Source organism: Pelecanus crispus, chromosome 26 (genome assembly GCF_030463565.1).
Source record: "Pelecanus crispus isolate bPelCri1 chromosome 26, bPelCri1.pri, whole genome shotgun sequence".
Lineage (NCBI taxonomy): Eukaryota > Metazoa > Chordata > Aves > Pelecaniformes > Pelecanidae > Pelecanus > Pelecanus crispus.
In genome coordinates, this window is record NC_134668.1 from 1,743,741 (window position 1) to 1,762,280 (window position 18,540).

The window sequence follows — 18,540 nt, forward strand, 5'->3', positions numbered from 1 at the left end:
CGGGAGATGCTCGGAGGGTTATTTCGGGCTGTGTTCCTTTCCAGTCGTTTTTTCTCGCATTTCTTTATTTTATTTCACCACGCCAAGCTGTGTTTTTACCTTGGCATGGACAGTGGGGGCCCCCGGGGTTTTTTTCTTCCCCCCCCCCCACCGTCTCTGGGTCTAAACATCAACTTTTCCACTATCGACTCCCGGGGGATATTTCGGGCAGCGGCAGCGTCATCCCGCAGCCTTTGATGCCACGGATCCCCAGGGGCCCCGCGAGGTTCCCGGCTCCGACCACGGGGCAGCCCAGGGTGTGGGGACCCCGGCCGCGGGCGGGTGCTGACGGGACAGGGGGTCCCCGGGCAGGGACAGCTCCCTGTGTCACCGTGGATGTCACCGTGGATGTCACTGTGGATGTCACCGTGGCCCCACGGTTCACCCCGTGCCGGACATGGGGACAGGGGTTGCAGCCCGTCTCTTCGCCCTGCCCCATCCCCAAGGTGCGGGGTTACGGTGCAGCGGGTGCGTGCGGGTCCCACGCCCGCCCTGGGGGATGCCCACCCCGGTGGGATGCCCGTCCCACGTGGGATACCTGTCCCAGAGCAATGCCCTTCCCGGGGATGCCCGTCCTGGGGCTATGCCTACCCCTTATCCCAGGGGAAAACCCATGGCACGGGGATGCCCGTGCCAGCGCGGCACCTGCCAGCCGCGCAGCTGCACCCCACCTTTGCCGCGGTCTTCCTCTGGCTGCAGCCAGACCCCACGCACGGGCGCGGGGCCGTGTGTGGGGCCCAGTGCCCGGTCCCGGCCCCCCTGGCCCCGGCCCCAGTAACCTCCGTGCCCTCCCCGGCCCCCCTCCTCCCCCGGAGCCGAGGGGAGCCGTCAGCCCCGGCCGGGAGCAGTGATGGACGATGCTCATTCCCTGTCTGCCGTCTTGTACCTCCCGTGGCCGCTCCCAACGCTCGGCCCCGGCGGCACCAGCGCTGCCGCCCCGGCAAATTCCAGCGCCGGGGATGCTGCAGCCCAGGTGCCATGGTGATGGGCGCCCCGGCCGTGGGGATGGACGCCCCGGCCAGGAGCGGCGGCAGGGACAGCTGGGCTGGAGACGGGCACGGCGGGAGGAAGAAGGAGGGGATGACGGAGGGGAGGGCAGAGGAAAGAAGGACGGACAGACAGATATCTGGAGGGGCTGACAGACACAGAATGGGGAGGTGAGTGGATGGAGAGGTGACGGACGGACGGATGGATGAGGGCAGCGAGGGCCGGCTGCCCAGCCCCTCGGTTTGGGGGGCATTGCTCCCCCCTCGCAGCTCATCCCCTCCCTCCCCTGGCCCCCCAGAAAAGAATCGGGGCAGGACTGATAAAAATATATCCTTTATTCTTCTCTAAAGGCTATCAGTGAAACCTGTACCAAAGCATTATTATTATTAATTATTATTAATTATTATTATCTTTAATTACAAAAAACAGGGCCTGGGGCCAGCGAAGCGCGGGGGGAGAGCGGCATTAAACCGTCCACAATAAATATTTTTATTTACAGTGAGAAGGGGACCCCGCAGAGCCAGGGTGGCCAGGAAGGTGCGTGGCACCGAGCACACCCAGGCCGGCTGCTGGCCCCAGTGCAGCCGCTCTGCCCGGAGCAGGGACCGGGGGGGGTCCCCAGGGCACAGCCACATGCCCACCCATGGGCGCCTTCAATCCAGCCGGGCACCCGTCATGGGGGGTGGCGCGGACCCCCTCCGGGGCTGGGCAGAGGGGTCCCGGGGGCTCACAGGCACTCGTGCAGCACCTGCGTGTTGGTGCAATTCAGGCAGCTGACGTGGCAGCACCAGTGGAAGGTGCAGTTGCAGCGCTCGGTGACGCGCTGGGTGCGCGTGCGGTACCCGCGCCCGCAGCACAGCAGCTCGCAGCCATCCAGCCCCGGTGAGGAGCTGTTGCAGAAGCGCCCGGCCGTGCCCGCCGTCCCCGTCTTCCCGCTGTAGGTGCAGAAATTGGGTGACTTCTCGAAGTAGACGAGGTCGTGGGGCGAGGGGGGTTTGTGGGCTGGGTTCTCGGGCTCCAGGTGATGCAGCTCCACCCGCGACGCCCGGTTGCTGCCCTTGTTGCCGTAGATGACGCGGGAGGCCCCGTCGAAGCGGTCCTTGAGGACGTCGCCCACGGCGCGGAAGGTGGGCAGCCGCATCCAGCACGTGCGGACGGTGCAGGAGCCTGACATGCCGTGGCATTTGCACTCCTGGCGCATCTCCGAGAAGACCGTCTGCAATGGGGGGGGGGACGGGGGGTGCTGTGAGCTGCCTGGGACCACCCCCCCGGGGACCACCGCGCTCCCGCACCCCCGACACAGTGCTCAGCCTGCCCAAAGCCAGGGGGGAAACCCCTCCCCGACGGCTCCCACCCCATGCGCAGGGACAGGCTGGGGGGCTCTGTGGCCGTGCCCAGCCCCGTCCCCCGCCGGCGCTGCCCGCGGCCCCCCGTGCCCTCACCATGCGCCCGGCCTCGTTGTTGTGCAGGTTCATGAGGAAGCGCAGGTCGCGGCCCTTCTCGCTGGAGTCCACGAACTCCCTCCCGAAGAGGCGCCCGAAGTCGATGTTGTCGCTGCAGCCCCCCCAGTGCCAGTCGGGCCCCCCGGGGCCGCGGCGCCGGTAGTCGCAGGTGCAGGACTCGATGGAGCCCTCCGAGCAGGACCGTGCCACTGAGTGCGTCACGCCGGCGCTGGTGATGGCGAAGATGAATGCCGTCTCCCGGCAGCCTGCGGAGGGGAGCGGGACCTCAGGGCGCAGCCGGGACAGGGAGGGGGCACCCGCCGGCACCCCCAACCCGCAGCCGCGAGGGGCCGGTGATGGGCTGGGGGATGCTGATGCCCTGCGCTGAACCAGGGGTGCTTTGCCGAGCATCCCGGCTCGGGGGTGCCGCCGAGGGGGTCCGGGGCGCCCCGCGCCGCCTCTTGCCGCCCCGCGGCCTTACCCCGGTTGACGATTTTGCCGAAGATGTTGGGGCCCTGGGAGGTGGGGCAGTTCCAGCGGCGGTTACGGAACTGCCACTTGCACTCCTTGATGGCGGTCTGGAGGCCGGAGCTGACGCTGTGCAGGATGCCGGGGTTCTGGCGGATCAGCTTGCGCTGCTTGCGGCTCAGCAGCTGCAGGCTGGGGTCCAGCACCAGCTGCACGTTCTTGGAGTCCGTCAGCAGGTTGGTGGACGAGGCCACGTTGATGATGCCCCTGCGGCACAGGCAGGGACGGCGATCACTGGGGAGGGGGTCCCGGTGTCCCACTCCCCACCTCAACCCGCCCCCCCCCCAGGGGGGGCCTGACCCGGCTCCTCTCCGCTACCGGAGCATCCTCCTCCCCGGGCATCCCCGCAGCTGGCTCCCACCCGGGGGTCGCAGCCGTGGGTCCCCCCTCCCCGACTCGCACCTGCGCGCCCCATTCCCAGGTACGGGGCGGCCGTACCGGTGCCAGCCCTGCTGCCCCCCCCACATACACCCCGGTACCGGTACCGGTTCCGGTACCGGCGGACTCACCACCACCGCCCGCTGTTGTTCACCGCCAGCGTGTTGGAGAGGGAGGAGAGGGCCAGAGCCCAGAGCGCCCGGAGCGCCAGCCCCAGCGCGGCGGCTCGCATGGCTCCGGCACCGGGAGGCCCCGGCAGAGTGCGCGGGCGAGCGGCCGCCGGGGTATTTATGGTGCCGCGGAGCCCCCGGCCCGGCCGCTACATCCACGCGTGTTTCCGGACGCGCGGGGCGCGGGCAGGGCGGGCGGCTCCGCTGAGGGCGGCCACGGGGGGACGCGGGGAGAGCCGGGCGGACGCGCTGACACCGGTACCGGTACCGGCTTGCAGCCGGTGCCCGGGGCGCGGGGTCGGGAGCGGCGTGCGCGGTGCTCCCTGCCCGGTCCCCGGAGCGCGGCGTCGGGCGGTCGGTGCCCGGTGCCGGTGCTCGGCGATCGGTGCGCGGTGCCCGGTGCCGGTGCTCGGCGGTCGGTGCACGGCTCCCCGGGGAGGCGGCTGGGCCGGACTGGGCTCGGCGCGGCGGGTGCGCAGCGCTCAGCACCCGGGAGCATCTTCCAGCCCCTTCCCTCTTATAGGGGCGGCGCGGAGGGTCCCCGTGGGCCGGTCCCGCCGAGCGGGGCCTCCCCGCGTCCTCGCCCTAACAATGGGGAGCGGCGGAGCCGCGGCACCGCTTATGGGGCGGCCGGAGCGGCGGCGCCGGGCCTGTCCGTCACGGCCCGGATTAGCCCGGCGGGAGGCTGCGCCCCGGCCCCGGGCCCGCGGCACGGCCGGGGGAGGGGGGGGGAACCCGGCCGCCGCCCCCCGCCCGGCCCCGAGCACACGCTCTGCCGGTACCGGCGAGGGGAAGCCGGCACGGCCCGGGACAGCGGCTGGAGCAAGGAGGGAGCGGGTCCCGGGCTATCCCGGGACGCCCCGGGAGCAAGGAGGGAGCGGGTCCCGGGATAGCCCGGGATCTCCCGGGACAGCCCCGGGCTCACGGAAGGAGTAGGTCCCGGGATAGCCCGGGATAGCCCGGCACGGCCCGGGAGCAAGGAGGGAGCGGGTCCCGGGATAGCCCGGGATCTCCCGGGACAGCCCCGGGCTCACGGAGGGAGCAGGTCCCGGGATAGCCCGGGACGCCCCGGGAGCAAGGAGGGAGCAGGTCCCGGGATAGCCCGGGATCTCCCGGGACAGCCCCGGGCTCACGGAGCGAGCAGGTCCCGGGATAGCCCGGGATAGCCCGGGACTCCCCCGGAGCAAGGAGGGAGCAGGTCCCGGGATAGCCCGGGATCTCCCGGGACAGCCACGGGGGAGTGGAGTGACCGGATCTCCCGGGATAGCTCCGGGCGCACGGGAGGTGCAGAGTCCCGGGACAGCCCGGGGCGCGCAGGGGACCCCAGTCCGAGGACCCCCGGGTTTGGGGGGTAGGGGGACGTGCACCCCCCGGGGCGCGGCACCGTCGGGGCTGCTCCGGTGGCCGGGACCGGTCCGGAGCCCCCGGCCCCCTCGCCCGTCCCGGCTGCGTCCTCCCGGGGCCGGGCTGTCCCGGGCTGTCCCGGCGGCAGAGCGGAGGGGTCCCGAGCCCCGGGCCCTGCACCCCGAGCCCCCCGCGGACGTGGCCGTGGGTGCCCACGGTGTGTGCGACCTCCGTGGGTGGGACACGGCCCCGCACGGCTCCTCCTGCCCCGGGACGGCCGGCGTGGGCCGGTAACGAGTGGCGGGGGGAAGGACCGGGGGAGAGGGATGGAGGGAGGGATGCAGGGATGCGGGGATGGGGGAATGGAGGGATGCAGGGATGGAGGGCGTGGGGTGATGGAGGGCAGGGCGGGGGGTGCCCGGGCGGGGTGGGGGGCTTGGCGTGCCCATGCTCAGGGCACGGTGACCGGGGCCGGTGCACTTGCCCCGGTGGGGCCGGGGGGTCTGTCCCTGCTGTCCCCCGCCCGGGGGGTGGGGTGGTGGGCTGTGTGACCCCCCCCCGGGGCGGGGGCTGAGCTGAGCCGAGCCCCGCGTTGCGGCGGGGCCCGGGGGGGGTAATCCCCCCGCCGCGGTTTCCCCGGACCAGTCATGCGGGGCCGGATTAGCCCCGCTCGCCCGTCACGGCCCGGGGCCGCCGCTCACGATTTCAATTCAAGGACGGACAAAGCCCGGGCCGGCGGCGGAGGGGGGGGTCCGCACCGGGCACCCACCCCCCCCACACCCCCTCCCCCGGCCCGGGAGGGGCCCGGGGCCGCCCCGGGGTTTGCTCCAGGCCGGCGGCTCCCGCCCCGGTTCCCGGCCGGGCCAGGCGGTGTCCGCGCCCTCGGGCCGCCGCCCCGTCGGGGCTCCCGGGGCTGAGGTCAGCGGCCGCGGGGAGGCCCCGGGGCGCGGCCGGGAGGGCGCTGCCCGGCTCCGTGCCACCAGCGGCGGGGCGCAAACGCGACCCCCCCCCCCCCCCCGCCCCGCTCCATCCCGGGACCCTCCCCCACTCCCCCCGCACCCCCTGCCCCGAGCCCCCCCCGGTGGCTGCCCCGGGGATGGGGGGGCGGGGGCGATGCTCGGGCCCCCCCCCCGGCCCCGGGTGTCCGCGGCGCGGAGCGGCTCCCGCAGCCGTCGGGGCGGCCGGTGCTCCCGGTGCTCCCGGTGCTCCCAGGGCAGCCGCCCTTACCTGCCCGGGGCGGGGGAGGGGAGCGGGGGGGGGCGCGTCCCGTCCCGTCCCGCTGCACCGAGCAGGGATGGACGGAAGGACGCGGGGACGGACGGACAGCGGGACGGACGGACAGTGAGACGGACGGACAGCGGGACAGCTGGGCGGACCGAGGGACGGGACGTGTGTGTGTGGGGGGGGACGGGGATGCCCCGCGCCCGCTGCCAGCCCCTGCCCGGCCCCTGAGCACCGGGCCGGGCTCGGTACCGCACCGGGCCGGGGGGAGCATCCCTGGGACCCCCGCGCGGTTATTGGGGTCCCCTGTCCCCCCCCCGCGCGGTTTTTGGGGTCCCCTGTCCCCCCCGTGCAGCACAGGGCACCCCCCCTCGCCGTGCACCCCCCCCGGACAGGGCTGTGCCCTCCCCCGGTGCTCCGGGGACCCCCCTCCACCCCATCACCCCCCCCTCCGGTGCACCCCCCCGGTGCACACACACACCCCCCCGCACTGCTGCAGCCGCTGCCATGGAAACGGCTCGCGGCTCTCGCGAGCTCGGCGCCCCCCCCCCCCTCCATCCCCGCGCGCCCCCCCCGGGCCCGGTGCGGAGCCGGGGGGGGGGGGGGGGGGGGCACCGGGAGCTCTCGCGAGATCGGCGCGATCGGGCCTCCGCTTCCGGCGGCGGGAGCGGTGCAGAGTCAGCTGCGGGCGGGGGGCGACACCGGCACCGGCACCAGGTGCGGGGGGGTCTGCACCGGGGAGCGGGGGGGGTCCGGGGCTCCGTGCATCGGCGGCTGCGCTGCACCGGGGCCGGGGGGCGGGGGGCACGGCACCGGCGCGGGGGGGCTGCAGCGCGGTTTGGGGGTGCACGGTGCATTGGGGGTGCGGAGCAACCCGGGGGAGGGGGATTGGAGAGGGAGGGGGGGGCTGATGCGGTGCAGCGGGAGGGGGGCGGGGGCGGGGGGCGATGCGGCGGCGGCGGGGGGGGCGGTGATTTGGGGGGGGGGGCGATGCAAGCCGGCGGGGGGGGGGGCGGTGCGTTGGAGGGGCGCAGGGCGAGCGGGGGGGGGGGGGGGGCGGTGAATTCGGGGGGCGTCGCGCCGAGGGGCTGCGGGGGGGCCCGGGGGCGGGCGGCAGCCCACGGCCGGGAGGAGCCGGCTGCGGGTGCCCCCCCGCCGGGGAGGCTGCAGGGCCGGGGGGGCCGCGCACGGGCTGGGGGGCGCGGGGCGGGGGGGGTGTCAGGGGTGAGGGTAGGGGCTGTGCCTCCCCCCCCACCCAGGGGGGCTGGGGTCCGTGCCTCAGTTTCCCCCAGCGCAGAGCCCTGGGGATGCCCTTGTGGGGCGCAGCGCAGGAGGGGGGGGTCCCCACATCCCCAGCACCGCCCTCCCCCCCAATTTGAGCTGCAGAGAGCGGCGGCCTCCATGCGGCACGTGGCCCCGGACCCCCCACCCGGGCTCCCCCGAGCCCCGCATCCCCCCAGGCCACAGGGATCCCCGATCCCTGCAGTGCCCCAGAGCACAGGGGGGGATCCCTGGAGCCCCACAGTCCCCCACCCCCCACCCCTTCCAAATTCTCAGGGCCGCTCCCCAGCACCTGCCCCGTGCCCCCGCAGGATCCGGCCTCGCCTGCGGACGGGAGCCAGCGCCGCCGTCACCATGGGCAACATCTTCGGGAACCTGCTGAAGAGCCTGATCGGGAAGAAGGAGATGCGGATCCTGATGGTGGGGCTGGACGCCGCCGGGAAGACCACCATCCTCTACAAGCTGAAGCTGGGGGAGATCGTCACCACCATCCCCACCATAGGTGCGCGGGGTGGGGGGCGGGCGCCGGGGCGGGGACCCTTCCCCATCAGGGCTCTTTGGGAAGGTGGCGGGGCGGGGGGGGGGGGGCTCGCGGCTCCGCGTGCCTCAGTTTCCCTCCGCTGTCGCTCCCCGCAGGGTTCAACGTGGAGACGGTGGAGTACAAGAACATCAGCTTCACCGTGTGGGACGTGGGCGGGCAGGATAAGATCCGGCCTCTCTGGCGGCATTATTTCCAAAACACCCAGGGTAGGTTCCCCCCCGCCGCCGCGGGGATGCGGGGAAGGGGACGGGGCTCGCCGGGGGAGCGGGGCGGCCGCGGGGCCGGCCGGATCCCGGGCTCCCAGCAGCGCCCGCTCGCTGCCCGCAGGGCTGATCTTCGTGGTGGACAGCAATGACCGGGAGCGGGTGAACGAGGCGCGGGAGGAGCTGATGCGGATGCTGGCGGAGGACGAGCTGCGGGACGCCGTCCTCCTTGTCTTCGCCAATAAGCAGGTGGGGCTGGGGGCGGGGGTTGGCCCTGTGGCGGGGCCGGGACCATCCCCGGGGCGTCGGGGCTGCTGGCTGGGTGCCTGTGGCGGGAGCGTGCCCATCCCCGGGGCGTCGGTATTTAGCAACCCCCTGTGGCAGGACCGTGCCTGTGGCATCGGGGTCCGGGGTGTGCGAGACCCCGTGGCAGGAGCACGGCCGTCCCTGCGGCGTCGGGGCTGCCATCACACAGTGTGTGTGGTGGGGCTGTGCCTGTCCCCGCGGCATCAGGGCTGGTGTTTAATGCTCCCTCTGGCTGGACCGTGCCCATCCTCGTGGCATCAGGGCTGGTGTCCCACATCCCCATGGCAGCCCCCGTGCTCCTTCCCACGGCGTCAGGGCTGGTGCCTGCCCCCATGGCAGGATAGCGCCCATCCCCATGGCATTGGGGCTGGTGCCAGCCCCCATGGCAGGATAGCACCCATCCCTGTGGCATCAGGGCTGGTGCCAGCCAGCCCCCATGGCAGGATAGCGCCCATCCCCATGGCATTGGGGCTGCCATCAGCCCCTGCAGCAGCATGGTGCCTGCTGCCGTGGCATCAGGGCTGGTGCCAGCCCCCATGGCAGGATAGCGCCCATCCCTGTGGCATCAGGGCTGGTGCCAGCCAGCCCCCGTGGCAGGATAGCACCCATCCCCATGGCATTGGGGCTGCCATCAGCTCCTGCAGCAGCACTGTGCCCGCTGCCGTGGCATCAGGGCTGGTGCCAGCCCCCATGGCAGGATAACGCCCATTTCCCATGGCATCAGGACTGCTGTCAGTCCCCATGGTGGGGTAGTGCCCATCCCCATGGCATCAGGGCTGGTGCCAGCCAGCCCCCATGGTGGGATAGTGCCCATCTCCGTGGCATCAGGGCTGGTGCCAGCCCCTGTGGCAGCACGGTGCCCATCCCCGTGGCATCAGGACTGCTGTCAGCCCCCATGGCAGGATAGTGCCCATCCCCATGGCATCAGGGCCGGTGCCAGCCAGCCCCCATGGCAGGATAGTGCCCTTCCCCATGGGCACTGGGGCTGCTGTCAGCCCCTGCAGCAGCATGGTGGCCATCCCCGTGGCATCAGGGCTGGTGCAGCCCCTGTGGCAGCACGGTGCCCATCCCCGTGGCATCAGGGCTGCTGTCAGCCCCCACAGCGGCACAGTGCCCATCGCCGTGGCATTGTGGCTGCTGCCAGCCCCCGTGGCAGCACGGCGCTCATCCCCATGGCGTCAGGGCTGGTGCCAGCCCCCGTGGCAGGATAGCGCCCATCCCCATGGCATCGGGGCTGGTGCCAGCCCCCATGGCAGGATAGCGCCCATCCCCGTGGCATCAGGGCTGGTGCCAGCCCCCGTGGTGGGATAGTGCCCATCACCGTGGCATCAGGGCTGGTGCCAGCCCCCGTGGTTGGATAGTGTCCATCCCCATGGCATTGGGGCTGCTGCCAGCCCCCGCGGCAGCACAGTGCCCATCCCCATGGCATTGGGGCTGGTGGCAGCCCCCGCGGCAGCACAGCACCCATCCCCATGGCATCAGGGCTGGTGGCAGCCCCCATGGCAGCACAGCGCCCTTCCCCATGGCATCAGGGCTGGTGGCAGCCCTCGCGGCAGCACGGCGCCCATCACCGTGGCGTTGGGGCTGGTGGCAGCCCTCGCGGCAGCACGGTGCCCATCGCCGTGGTGTCGGGGCCGGTCGCGTGACCCCCGTCTCTGCCCTAGGACCTGCCCAACGCCATGAACGGGCTCGCCAACCAGCTCAAGAACAAAAAGTGAGCGGGCGGCCACCAGCCCCGGCCCCCCCCTGTGCCCCCGGCCCCCTCCCCGGGACCGTGCCAGGCCCCCCCCCGGCCGCCCCCTCCCCTGCCCCGGTTGGGTTTTGCTTTCTTCTGGCACCGGTTGCTGTGGGGTTTTTTCGCCTTTTTTGGGGTCTCCTCGGTTCCCCTCGGATCTCGTGTGTGCGTGCGTGGAAATATAGCTATATATAACGTATCGGGGGGGGCGGGGGCAGAGCCCCCGGGAGCGGGACGGGGGGCTGGGGGCTGCCTTGGTGCTGCCCTGCCCGGGGGGGCCGTACCGGGGCACCCCGTCCCCGTGCATGTCCCCCGCCGCACCCCTCGCCTTCCTCTGGACCAAATGTGGGGGCAGCGGGGGCCGCAGGGGGCATTTGGGACCATACGCACCCCCCCTGCCCCCAGCACTCCCTCCCGGCCCCGCGTTCCCCGGGGGTCCCACACGTCCCCCAGCCCCCCCCCATGTCACTTCGAGGCAGGTCTCCTCCCCGCAGCGTGACCCCCCACGGCGGGGGGAGGCACAGGGCTGCCGGGACCCCCGCGTCCCCCTGCCCGTACCCCCCCCTCCTCCTCTTCCTCCCCCCGGCCGCCTGCACCCCAGCCCCATGCCAGCGTAGTGATTGTACGGCCCTGCCCCTCACGGACGGACGGACGGCCCCATACTGTGTGTCCCCCCCACCCCAAACTCCTCGGCACCGTATTTATACCCCCGGTCTGTCTGTGCTTGGTGTGACGTGTCGCTGCGGCTCTGCCCCCGTCCGGGGACGTGTGTAACTTGCCCCCCCGTGCCTGAGACGGTGGGTGACCCCCCCCTCGCCCCCCCCCCCCCCCCCCCTTGGATATTAAAAATGTTTTATGTAGCGCTGCCCCACGGCTCTTCTTCCGCAGCCCCTCCCACCCCCGGCGACGGGGGGTCCCGCCGAGGGGGACGGTGATGGGACAGCCCTGGGCTGGTTTTAATTAGAAAGAGCTTAGCGGGGTGAGGGGGGCTGGCGGGGGGGGGTGAGGGGGGCTGGCGGGGGGGGGTGAGGGGGGCTGGCGGGGGGGGTGAGGGGGGCTCCCCCCCCCTTCCCAGGCTCATCTTTAGGGGAATATTGGATGAAATGGTAAATCCCATTAGCGCTAATCCCAGCCGGGGCGTGGGGACGGTGCCAGCGCCGGGGACGGGGTGCGAGTGGGGGCTCAGCATCCCCCCCGGTGTCACCCCCCCCGCCACAGGCCAGGGGAGTGGCTGAGTCCCATTTGGGGCCAGCGCCGCTGTCCCCCAGCCCCGTGTCCCCCTCTGGGTTGGTGGCTGGGGGGCTGTTGGCCCCCAGGACTCCCCCACCCCATGCCGGTGACACTGAGCCGGGGCATGGTGCTGGATGCCCCGGGTTCCTCCTGCGTGGGGGGGGCTGGAGCAGGGGGAGTGGGGTTCCCCCCTGGGCTGGGTGCCGGGCTCCCGGAACTTCCTGGGGACACCCCTGGGACAGGGACACCCTGGGGGGCACCCTGGGGACACCCCTGAGATGGGGACACTGGGGACACCCCCAGGATAGGAACTCTGGGGGACACCAGTGACACCCTGGGGACACCCCAGGTGATGATGGGGGGTGTCCCTGGGGTGGTGACAGTCCCCAGCGTCCCTCTGGGATGGTGATGGGGGGTGTCCCCACGGTTGTCCCTGGGGTGGGTGACAGGGGTGTCCCTGGGGAGTTCCGGTTCACAGACGAGGTCCCCATCTGGCTGGACTGTCGCGGGAAGCGTGTCACCGTGGAGCGGGGTGACGGGACACGGCCGGGTGACACCGGGGGGGGTGGGACAGCTGGGGGTGACAGACCCAGCCCTGGGGTGGGGGCCGTAGGGTCCTGGAGGGTGACAGCCAGGCCCTGGGGGGTGACTGAGTGGGTGCCGGGGGGTGTGACAAACCCACCCCTGGGTGACAGTTGGGTCCTCCTGCATGGGGGGGGGGGGCTGGAGCGGGGGGTGACTGGGGCTCCCCGATGGGCTGGGAGCCGCAGAGGCCGGCACCGGCGCGTTCCCACCGGCCAGGCCAGCGGCTTTGTCTGGCGGGGGCCGGCCCCGGCGCTGACCCGGTGGCCCTAATCCCATTAACGACCTGGCCCCCAGCCGCCAGCCGGCTTCCCCACCTCTCGGCAACCGGGGGCTGGTATGTGGGTGCGCCGGTGGGGCCGGCGTGCCGATGCCGTCGTCCGGGAGCCGCACCGGGGCCTGCGTCGGCGCCACCGCTGCCGCCATCGCCGCCAGCATGGGGTGAGGGAGCCGGGCTTGCCCGCCATGTGCCGGTGTGACCACCCCCGAGCCGGGGCTGCTCCCCGTGTCCCCCCGGCTCTGCCCTCCTGCCCCGGGGGCTGGTGCCCTCCAGGCGCAGGGATGCGGGGGCTTTGGGGTGGGTTCGGCTGCGCGCCGGGCCCCCAGCCCAGTCCCGGCCCCCTCGGTGGCGAGGGGCTCAGCTTCCCTTGTGCCGCTGGGCCGGGGGGGCTGGATAGGGGTGCTGGGGTGCCGGGAGAAGGGATGCTTGGCACCCACTGGGTGCCGGGGAAGGATGCTGGGCCCCGGGTGGGTGCTAGGGAGGGATCCTGGACCCGGGTGGGTGCTGGAGAGGGGTCCTGGGACCGAGTGAGTGCTGGAGAGGGGTCCTGGATCCAGGTGGGTGATGGGAAGGGATCCTGGACCTGGGAGGGTGACGGGGGAGGGGTCCTGGGTCCCGGTGGGGTGCCGGTTTCTCCCCGGCTTTGCTGCCGGCCTGCCGGTACGAGTCCCGAGTCCCGACGGCGTCGGTGCTGTGCCCATCCGGTGCCGCGGGATGAACTCTCCGGCCCGGCCCCCCCACCCGCACCCCCCGCCCGGGGGTGGGCAGCGGCGGCCGGCTCAGCCCGGGACCACCGGGACAGTCCCCGGGGCACCGACGGACGCCGGTGCCAGCCCGGGCTGGGTGGGCAGCGGAGCGCGGAGGGACGCGTGTCCCCGGGCACCGAGGGGGGTGGCCGGGCCCAGGGATCCCCCCACCACCCCCGGGACCCACCGGGGCTCGGGGGCAGCTCCGGCCGCCCCGACGGCGCCTCGCCTGTCCCAGGGCCCGGGCCCGGTGCCGCGTCCCGGTGCCGGCGGGGGCGGGGCCGGAGGGGGGGGGGCGGTGCCCGGGGGGCGCCCGGGGGCCGGGCCGGGGGGGGGGGGGGGGGCGGTCCCGGTGCTGCCGCCGCCGCCGCCGCCGCCAGCCCGGCCATGCCGTCCCCCGCCGCGCTGCTGCTGCTGCTGCTGCTGCCGCCGCCGCCGCCCGCCCGCGCCGCCGAGAGCGAAACCGAAAGCGGTGCCCGGGGGGCTGCGGCTGGAGACACTCGTGAGCCCCGGGGGGGGGCGGGGGGGAGGAACGGGAGCACCGGGGATCCCCGGCAGCCCCCTCGGATGGGGAGCTCAGAGCGGGAGCGGGGCACCGGCGGGGACCGCGGCAGCGGGCGAGATGCGGTTGTCCGGGGGGCGGAGGGGGGCACCGGGGAGCCCGGCCTGGGCGGGGGGCTCAGGGGGCACCGGGAGGACCGGGCTGGGGCGGGGGGGAGCACCGGGAGGACGGGCTACGGAGCAGGGGGCACGGGGAGGACCGGGCTGGGGGGGGGTGGGGCGCACCGGGAGGAACCGGGCTACGGAGTGGGGGGCACAGGGAAGACCGGGCTGCGGAGCGGGGGGCACCGGGAGGACCGGGTCTGCGCGGGGGGGGGAGGGACCGGGGAGGACCGGGCTGCGGGGGGGGGACGACACACCGGGAGGACCGGGCTACGGAGGGGGAGCCCGGGCACCGACGGATCGGTGGGAGGGGAGTGGGGGGGGGGGGGGGGGGGGAGTCCGGCTGACGGAGCGCTCGGGGGCCCCGTGGGCACGGCGGGTGCGTGGACCCCGAGGCGGGGGGAGCGGGGGGGGGGGGCCCGTCCCAGCCCCCCCCCAGCCCCCCGTGACCCCCGGTTGCAGGTGGCCTCCCCCCGAGGGCTGCACGGAGCTGTCGGCGCCCGGGGACACGGTGCACATCCACTACACGGTGCGGGGCGGGAGGAACACGTCAGCACTGCGCTCGCCGGGCGGGGCCGGCACCGGGGGGGCCGGGGGGGCACGGGGGGGGCACCGAGGGGGGCCATGGGACAGGCACTGGGACTGGCATGGGGATGGCGCTGGAGGAGGCATGGGGGACAGCAGGGGATGGGCCCTGGGTGGCACCGGGACTGGCATGGGGGTGGCACTGGGACAAGCATGGGGGTGGCACTGGGACAAGCATGGGGGACAGCCCTGGGATGGGCCCTGGGTGGCACCGGGGACTGGCATGGGTGTGGCACTGGGATGGGCCCTGGATGGCACTGGGACAGGCATGGGGTAGTGGCATTGGGACTGGCATGGGGACAGCCAGGATGGCACTGGGTGGCACTGGGACAGGCAAGGGGTAGTGCATTGGGACAGGCATGGGGACAGCCCCAGGATGAGCCCTGGGTGACACTGGGACTGGCATAGGGATGGCATGGGGACAGCTCCAGGATGGGCCCTGGGTGGCACCAAGACAGGCATAGGGGTGGTGGCACTGGGACTGGCATCAGGGTGACACTGGGACTGGCATGGGGACGGCTCCAGGATGGGCTCTGGGTGGCACTGGTGAGGGGGGACAGCCCCAGGATGGGGACGGGTTTGCACTGGCACCAGGACCAGCACGAGGATTGCCCTGGGGCTGGCCCTGGGCACTGGGAGCGGGCTGGGGATGTCCCCAGGGTGGCCCTGGGGGTGGGGGGGGCAGCAGGACCAGCCCCGGGACCAGAGTGGGACAACGCTGGGACCCGCACGGGATCAGCGCCGGGGGCAGAACCGCCTCCGCGTCCCCAGGGGTGACCCGTGCCCGTGTCCCTGCAGGGCAGCCTGGAAGATGGCCGATCATCGACACCTCGCTGAGCCGGGACCCCCCGCTCCAGGTGGAGCTGGGCAAGCGCCAAGTCATCCCCGGTGAGTGCGGGGCCAGGGCGGGCACCCGGGGCGGGGGGGGGGGGGGGTTTAGCCGTGATCCGGACGGGCCGTGGGGTGCTCCTGGCAGCCCCCGCTCACCCCTCTCCCCCCGTCTCCTTACAGGCCTGGAGCAGAGTCTGCTGGACATGTGTGTGGGGTAAGCCGGGCGAGGGGGTGGGCAGCGTCCCCCCGCCACAATGTGGCACAGGGGACACCGGCACCGACGGTTTCTCGCTGCGGCAGGGAGAAGCGGAGAGCTATCATCCCCCCTCACCTGGCCTACGGCAAGCGGGGCTCCCCTCCCACCATCCCAGGTGAGCGCAGCCCTCGGGGGTCACCCGGGGGGGTTCCCTATGGGGTCCCCACTGGCCCCTGTGGCCCCCGCTGAGGCTCTGCCCACCTCGCCAGGTGACGCGGTGCTGCGGTTCGAGGTGGAGCTGGTTGCTTTGTCCCGGGCCAGTTACTGGCAGAAGGTGGTGAATGAGGTTCTGCCGCTGCTGTGCCTGGGGCTGGTGCCGGCGCTGCTGGGGCTCATCGGGTACCACCTCTACCGCAAGGCCAGCAGCCCCAAACTCTCCAAGAAGAAGCTGAAGGAGGAGAAGAGGAACAAAGCCAAAAAGAAATAAAGCCTTCACCTCAGCATCCCTGGCTGCTCCGTGTCTGCTCTGCCCGGCTCCGGGGGGCGGTGGGGGGGATGGAGCAGTGGGAAGGGGCTGTGCACCACCCCCCCTCCACCCCGAGCTCCCTGCCCGCTCCGGCAGCGGGGATTTTGTGTGCCCACGGAGCTGACGTGTCAGACATGGAGGTTACAAACCCTGACCTGCCCCGACAAAGCTCAGCATGACTAGAAATAAGACCCTGGCGTGCTTTTTTGGGCACAGTTTAGCTCTTTTATGGCAACTCCCAGCAGTCACGGTCTCTGCGGCATCCCCAAGCGCCAGGCTGGGTGCCCCAGTCCACGGGGTGATAATCAGCCGCTGCCAACGGAGCTGGGGCTGGGATCCGGGCGGGCGTCCTCTCCCAAAAGGCTGTAAGGGTTGTCCCGGTGACTTTGTGCACAGCCCTCCCTGGCATGGAGCAAGTCCCTGGGGACGCCGCTCTCATGCTCGACAGCGAGGAGTGGGTTGAGCTCGCCGAGCACCTCCCGGCTGCCGGAGATCCCCGCCAGGTACTGCCTGAGCAGCTCCCGCAGGCGCCCGTTCCTCTGGCTCAGGGCCGCCCCGCTCCCGCTCCAGCGCCTGCTCCTCCAGCTTCGCCTTGTTGAACCGCTGCCAGAAGCGCTCCAGCCCCACGTAGTCCCGCATGGCCTGGGTGAGAGGCAGGGAGGAGGGCCAGGGGGGGGTCCCCAACTTGCCCACACGCCAGCCAGGCTGTCCCCAAGGCTGGATCTTGTCCCTTGTTCGCCCGCAGCAGCGTCTGGGACCCCAGCGCTGCCTCCTCACCCTGGCCAGGGGCTCCGCAGGCGTCTCCTCGAGGATTTGCTGGGCGTCTTGCTGCTCCCCCTCCGCCAGCGAGGAAAGGTAGAAGGGCAGCACCTTCTCCTCCTCCGTCTCCAGCCTGCGGCACATCTCGGCCAGCCCGCAGGACGCGCTGGGCCTGGGGGGGCTGCAAGTGAGGGCAGGGTGGGAGGGGACAGCGGCAGCCCCCCGGCGTTCCCCTGCCCGTGGCGCTGTCGGCCTCACCTTCTCCACCACCCGCGCCAGCGCCTTCAGGGCAGCGCTGCTCTGCGCGGTGAGCCTGGCCAGGCTGTCATGGGCCTTAGTCCTGGCCTGGTTCATCTCGCTTTTGAGCTCCTGGAGCTGCCTGAGGACCCTTTCCTTCTCCTCCCACGCGCGCCGGTTCTGCTCCTCGCTCTCCCGCAGGTGAGCCACGATCCGGCCCTTGGTGGCTGTGACCGAGTCCTGGGGACAGGCGAAATGTGAGCGGCGGGGACGGGGACATCTCCTCTCCCACGGCTGTCCCCACGCCCTGCCACGACCTGGAGCTTTTGCAGCTTCTTCGCCTGCATCTCTATCTCCCTGGCGCTCTTCTCATCTTTCTGCTTCAGCACCTCGAAAGCGATCTTCTGGTGCTCGGTGGCCTCCGTGTAGCTCTGCATGGCCTGCTGGAACTGCTCCCAGAGCACCTCTGCTTTCCCGCCCAGCTGCATGCGGCTGTACTGCTTCTCCTGCAGGCTCTGGGGACAGACTCGGGTGTGGGTGACCCAGCAGCTCCCAAACCTCGCCGCATGTTCTGCTTGCAAGCCCTAAAAGGCTCGTTGCTGGTTTCTCGCCATGCCTTGTTTTTGATGTCATCCCGGGCACTCTGGAAATTCAGCGTGGCCTCATGGTCGTTCTTGGTGTAATTCTGCTCCATGGCCAGAGCCAGGTCCCGCAGGTAGTGGCTTTCTTGCTCGTGCTGCTCAAGGATGGTTCTCCTGGGGAAAACACGGAGGAGCTGCTGGCAGAGGGAAGCCACGGTGGATCCCGACTGGGCCGTGAGTGCCAGGACAGGACAGCCAGCGGGTGCCACTGCTGTCCCTCTCTCCCTCTGTACCTCTCAGCCTCAAACTCCGTCTTCAGGGCCTCCAGCTGGGCACCGTACCCCTCCTCCAGGCACATCAGACGGCAGCGCTGGAGCTGCAGCAGGCGGTCAATGTTGTGCAGGTGGCTGCGCAGGGCCCGGGCGTGCTGCTCCTCCGCCTCCTCCAGATCTGTGGCCAGGGACTGCAGAGGTTGGCGGGGGGGGCTCGGTCACAGCTGGGCCCCGGCGCCGTCCCGGCCCCACCAGCCCAGCGCTTGCCTCGATGACGCTGTCCTTGCAGTCCATCACCCGCGCAAAGGTCTGGCTGAGGATCTCGATGTCCTGGCGCAGCTCCTCGTCCTTGGTCTCCCGCAGCACCGCCCGCCACTGCGTGCCAAGCTTGTGGAGGTTCAGGGTGCTGTTGCGCTCCTCCTTGGCCAGCTTGTCCTGTGCGGGGGGGGGCCGTGAGTGGCGGGGAGGGGGGTCAAGGGCTGGGCTGCATGTGGGGAAACACGCTGCCACGTCCCACCCCGGCCCCCCACGCACCTTCAGGAACAGGGTGAGCATCTCCCCCTTCGTCTTGGCCGCCTCCTCCTCAGCCAGCGCTTGGCTCTGCAGCAGCAGGAGCCGGTCCTCCGCCGCCATGGGGGCTGCCGCCCGCGGGCGACGCTTGGCCGGCATGGCGGCTGGGCCCGGGCACACGGCGTGAGAAGTGGTGGGGATGCCCGGGGTCCCGGCTGCGGCCCCTCCAGGCCCCCTCCAAGCCCCGTTCCGCCCCGCTCACCCCGATCTCATTCTGGGGTCCCCCCAGCCCCCCCCCCACTTTGGGGTAACCCCAGGCGCCATCGCCCCCGCACCCCTCCGGTTCCCCCCCCGCCCCTCGGCGCCC

General features: G+C 72.5%; 4 protein-coding genes across 4 annotated transcripts; 2 read left to right on the forward strand and 2 right to left on the reverse strand.

The window, feature by feature from the left end:
* Nucleotides 1-1,753: 1,753 nt before the first annotated feature.
* Nucleotides 1,754-3,606, reverse strand: WNT1 (Wnt family member 1). Its single transcript, XM_075724968.1, has 4 exons — nucleotides 3,506-3,606; nucleotides 2,950-3,203; nucleotides 2,469-2,734; nucleotides 1,754-2,242 (listed from the first exon to the last, which is right to left on the reverse strand). Exons 1-4 carry the CDS (start codon nucleotides 3,604-3,606, stop codon nucleotides 1,754-1,756), a joined length of 1,110 nt encoding a protein of 369 aa, XP_075581083.1.
* A 4,138-nt stretch (nucleotides 3,607-7,744) lies between these two features.
* Nucleotides 7,745-10,158, forward strand: ARF3 (ARF GTPase 3). The gene is made up of 4 exons (XM_075724889.1): nucleotides 7,745-7,892; nucleotides 8,027-8,137; nucleotides 8,259-8,383; nucleotides 10,105-10,158. Exons 1-4 carry the CDS (start codon nucleotides 7,745-7,747, stop codon nucleotides 10,156-10,158), a joined length of 438 nt encoding a protein of 145 aa, XP_075581004.1.
* A 3,242-nt stretch (nucleotides 10,159-13,400) lies between these two features.
* On the forward strand, nucleotides 13,401-15,775 carry FKBP11 (FKBP prolyl isomerase 11). Its single transcript, XM_075725066.1, is given in 8 exon segments — nucleotides 13,401-13,493; nucleotides 13,495-13,520; nucleotides 14,145-14,205; nucleotides 15,060-15,078; nucleotides 15,081-15,149; nucleotides 15,273-15,306; nucleotides 15,393-15,463; nucleotides 15,558-15,775. Coding segments are annotated over 8 exon segments (591 nt in total).
* Nucleotides 15,776-16,119: 344 nt separating this feature from the next.
* DRC2 (dynein regulatory complex subunit 2) lies at nucleotides 16,120-18,332 on the reverse strand. The gene is given in 10 exon segments (XM_075724890.1): nucleotides 16,120-16,368; nucleotides 16,370-16,456; nucleotides 16,592-16,726; nucleotides 16,728-16,745; nucleotides 16,832-17,050; nucleotides 17,128-17,325; nucleotides 17,427-17,565; nucleotides 17,685-17,854; nucleotides 17,931-18,098; nucleotides 18,198-18,332. Coding segments are annotated over 10 exon segments (1,518 nt in total).
* Nucleotides 18,333-18,540: the final 208 nt, after the last annotated feature.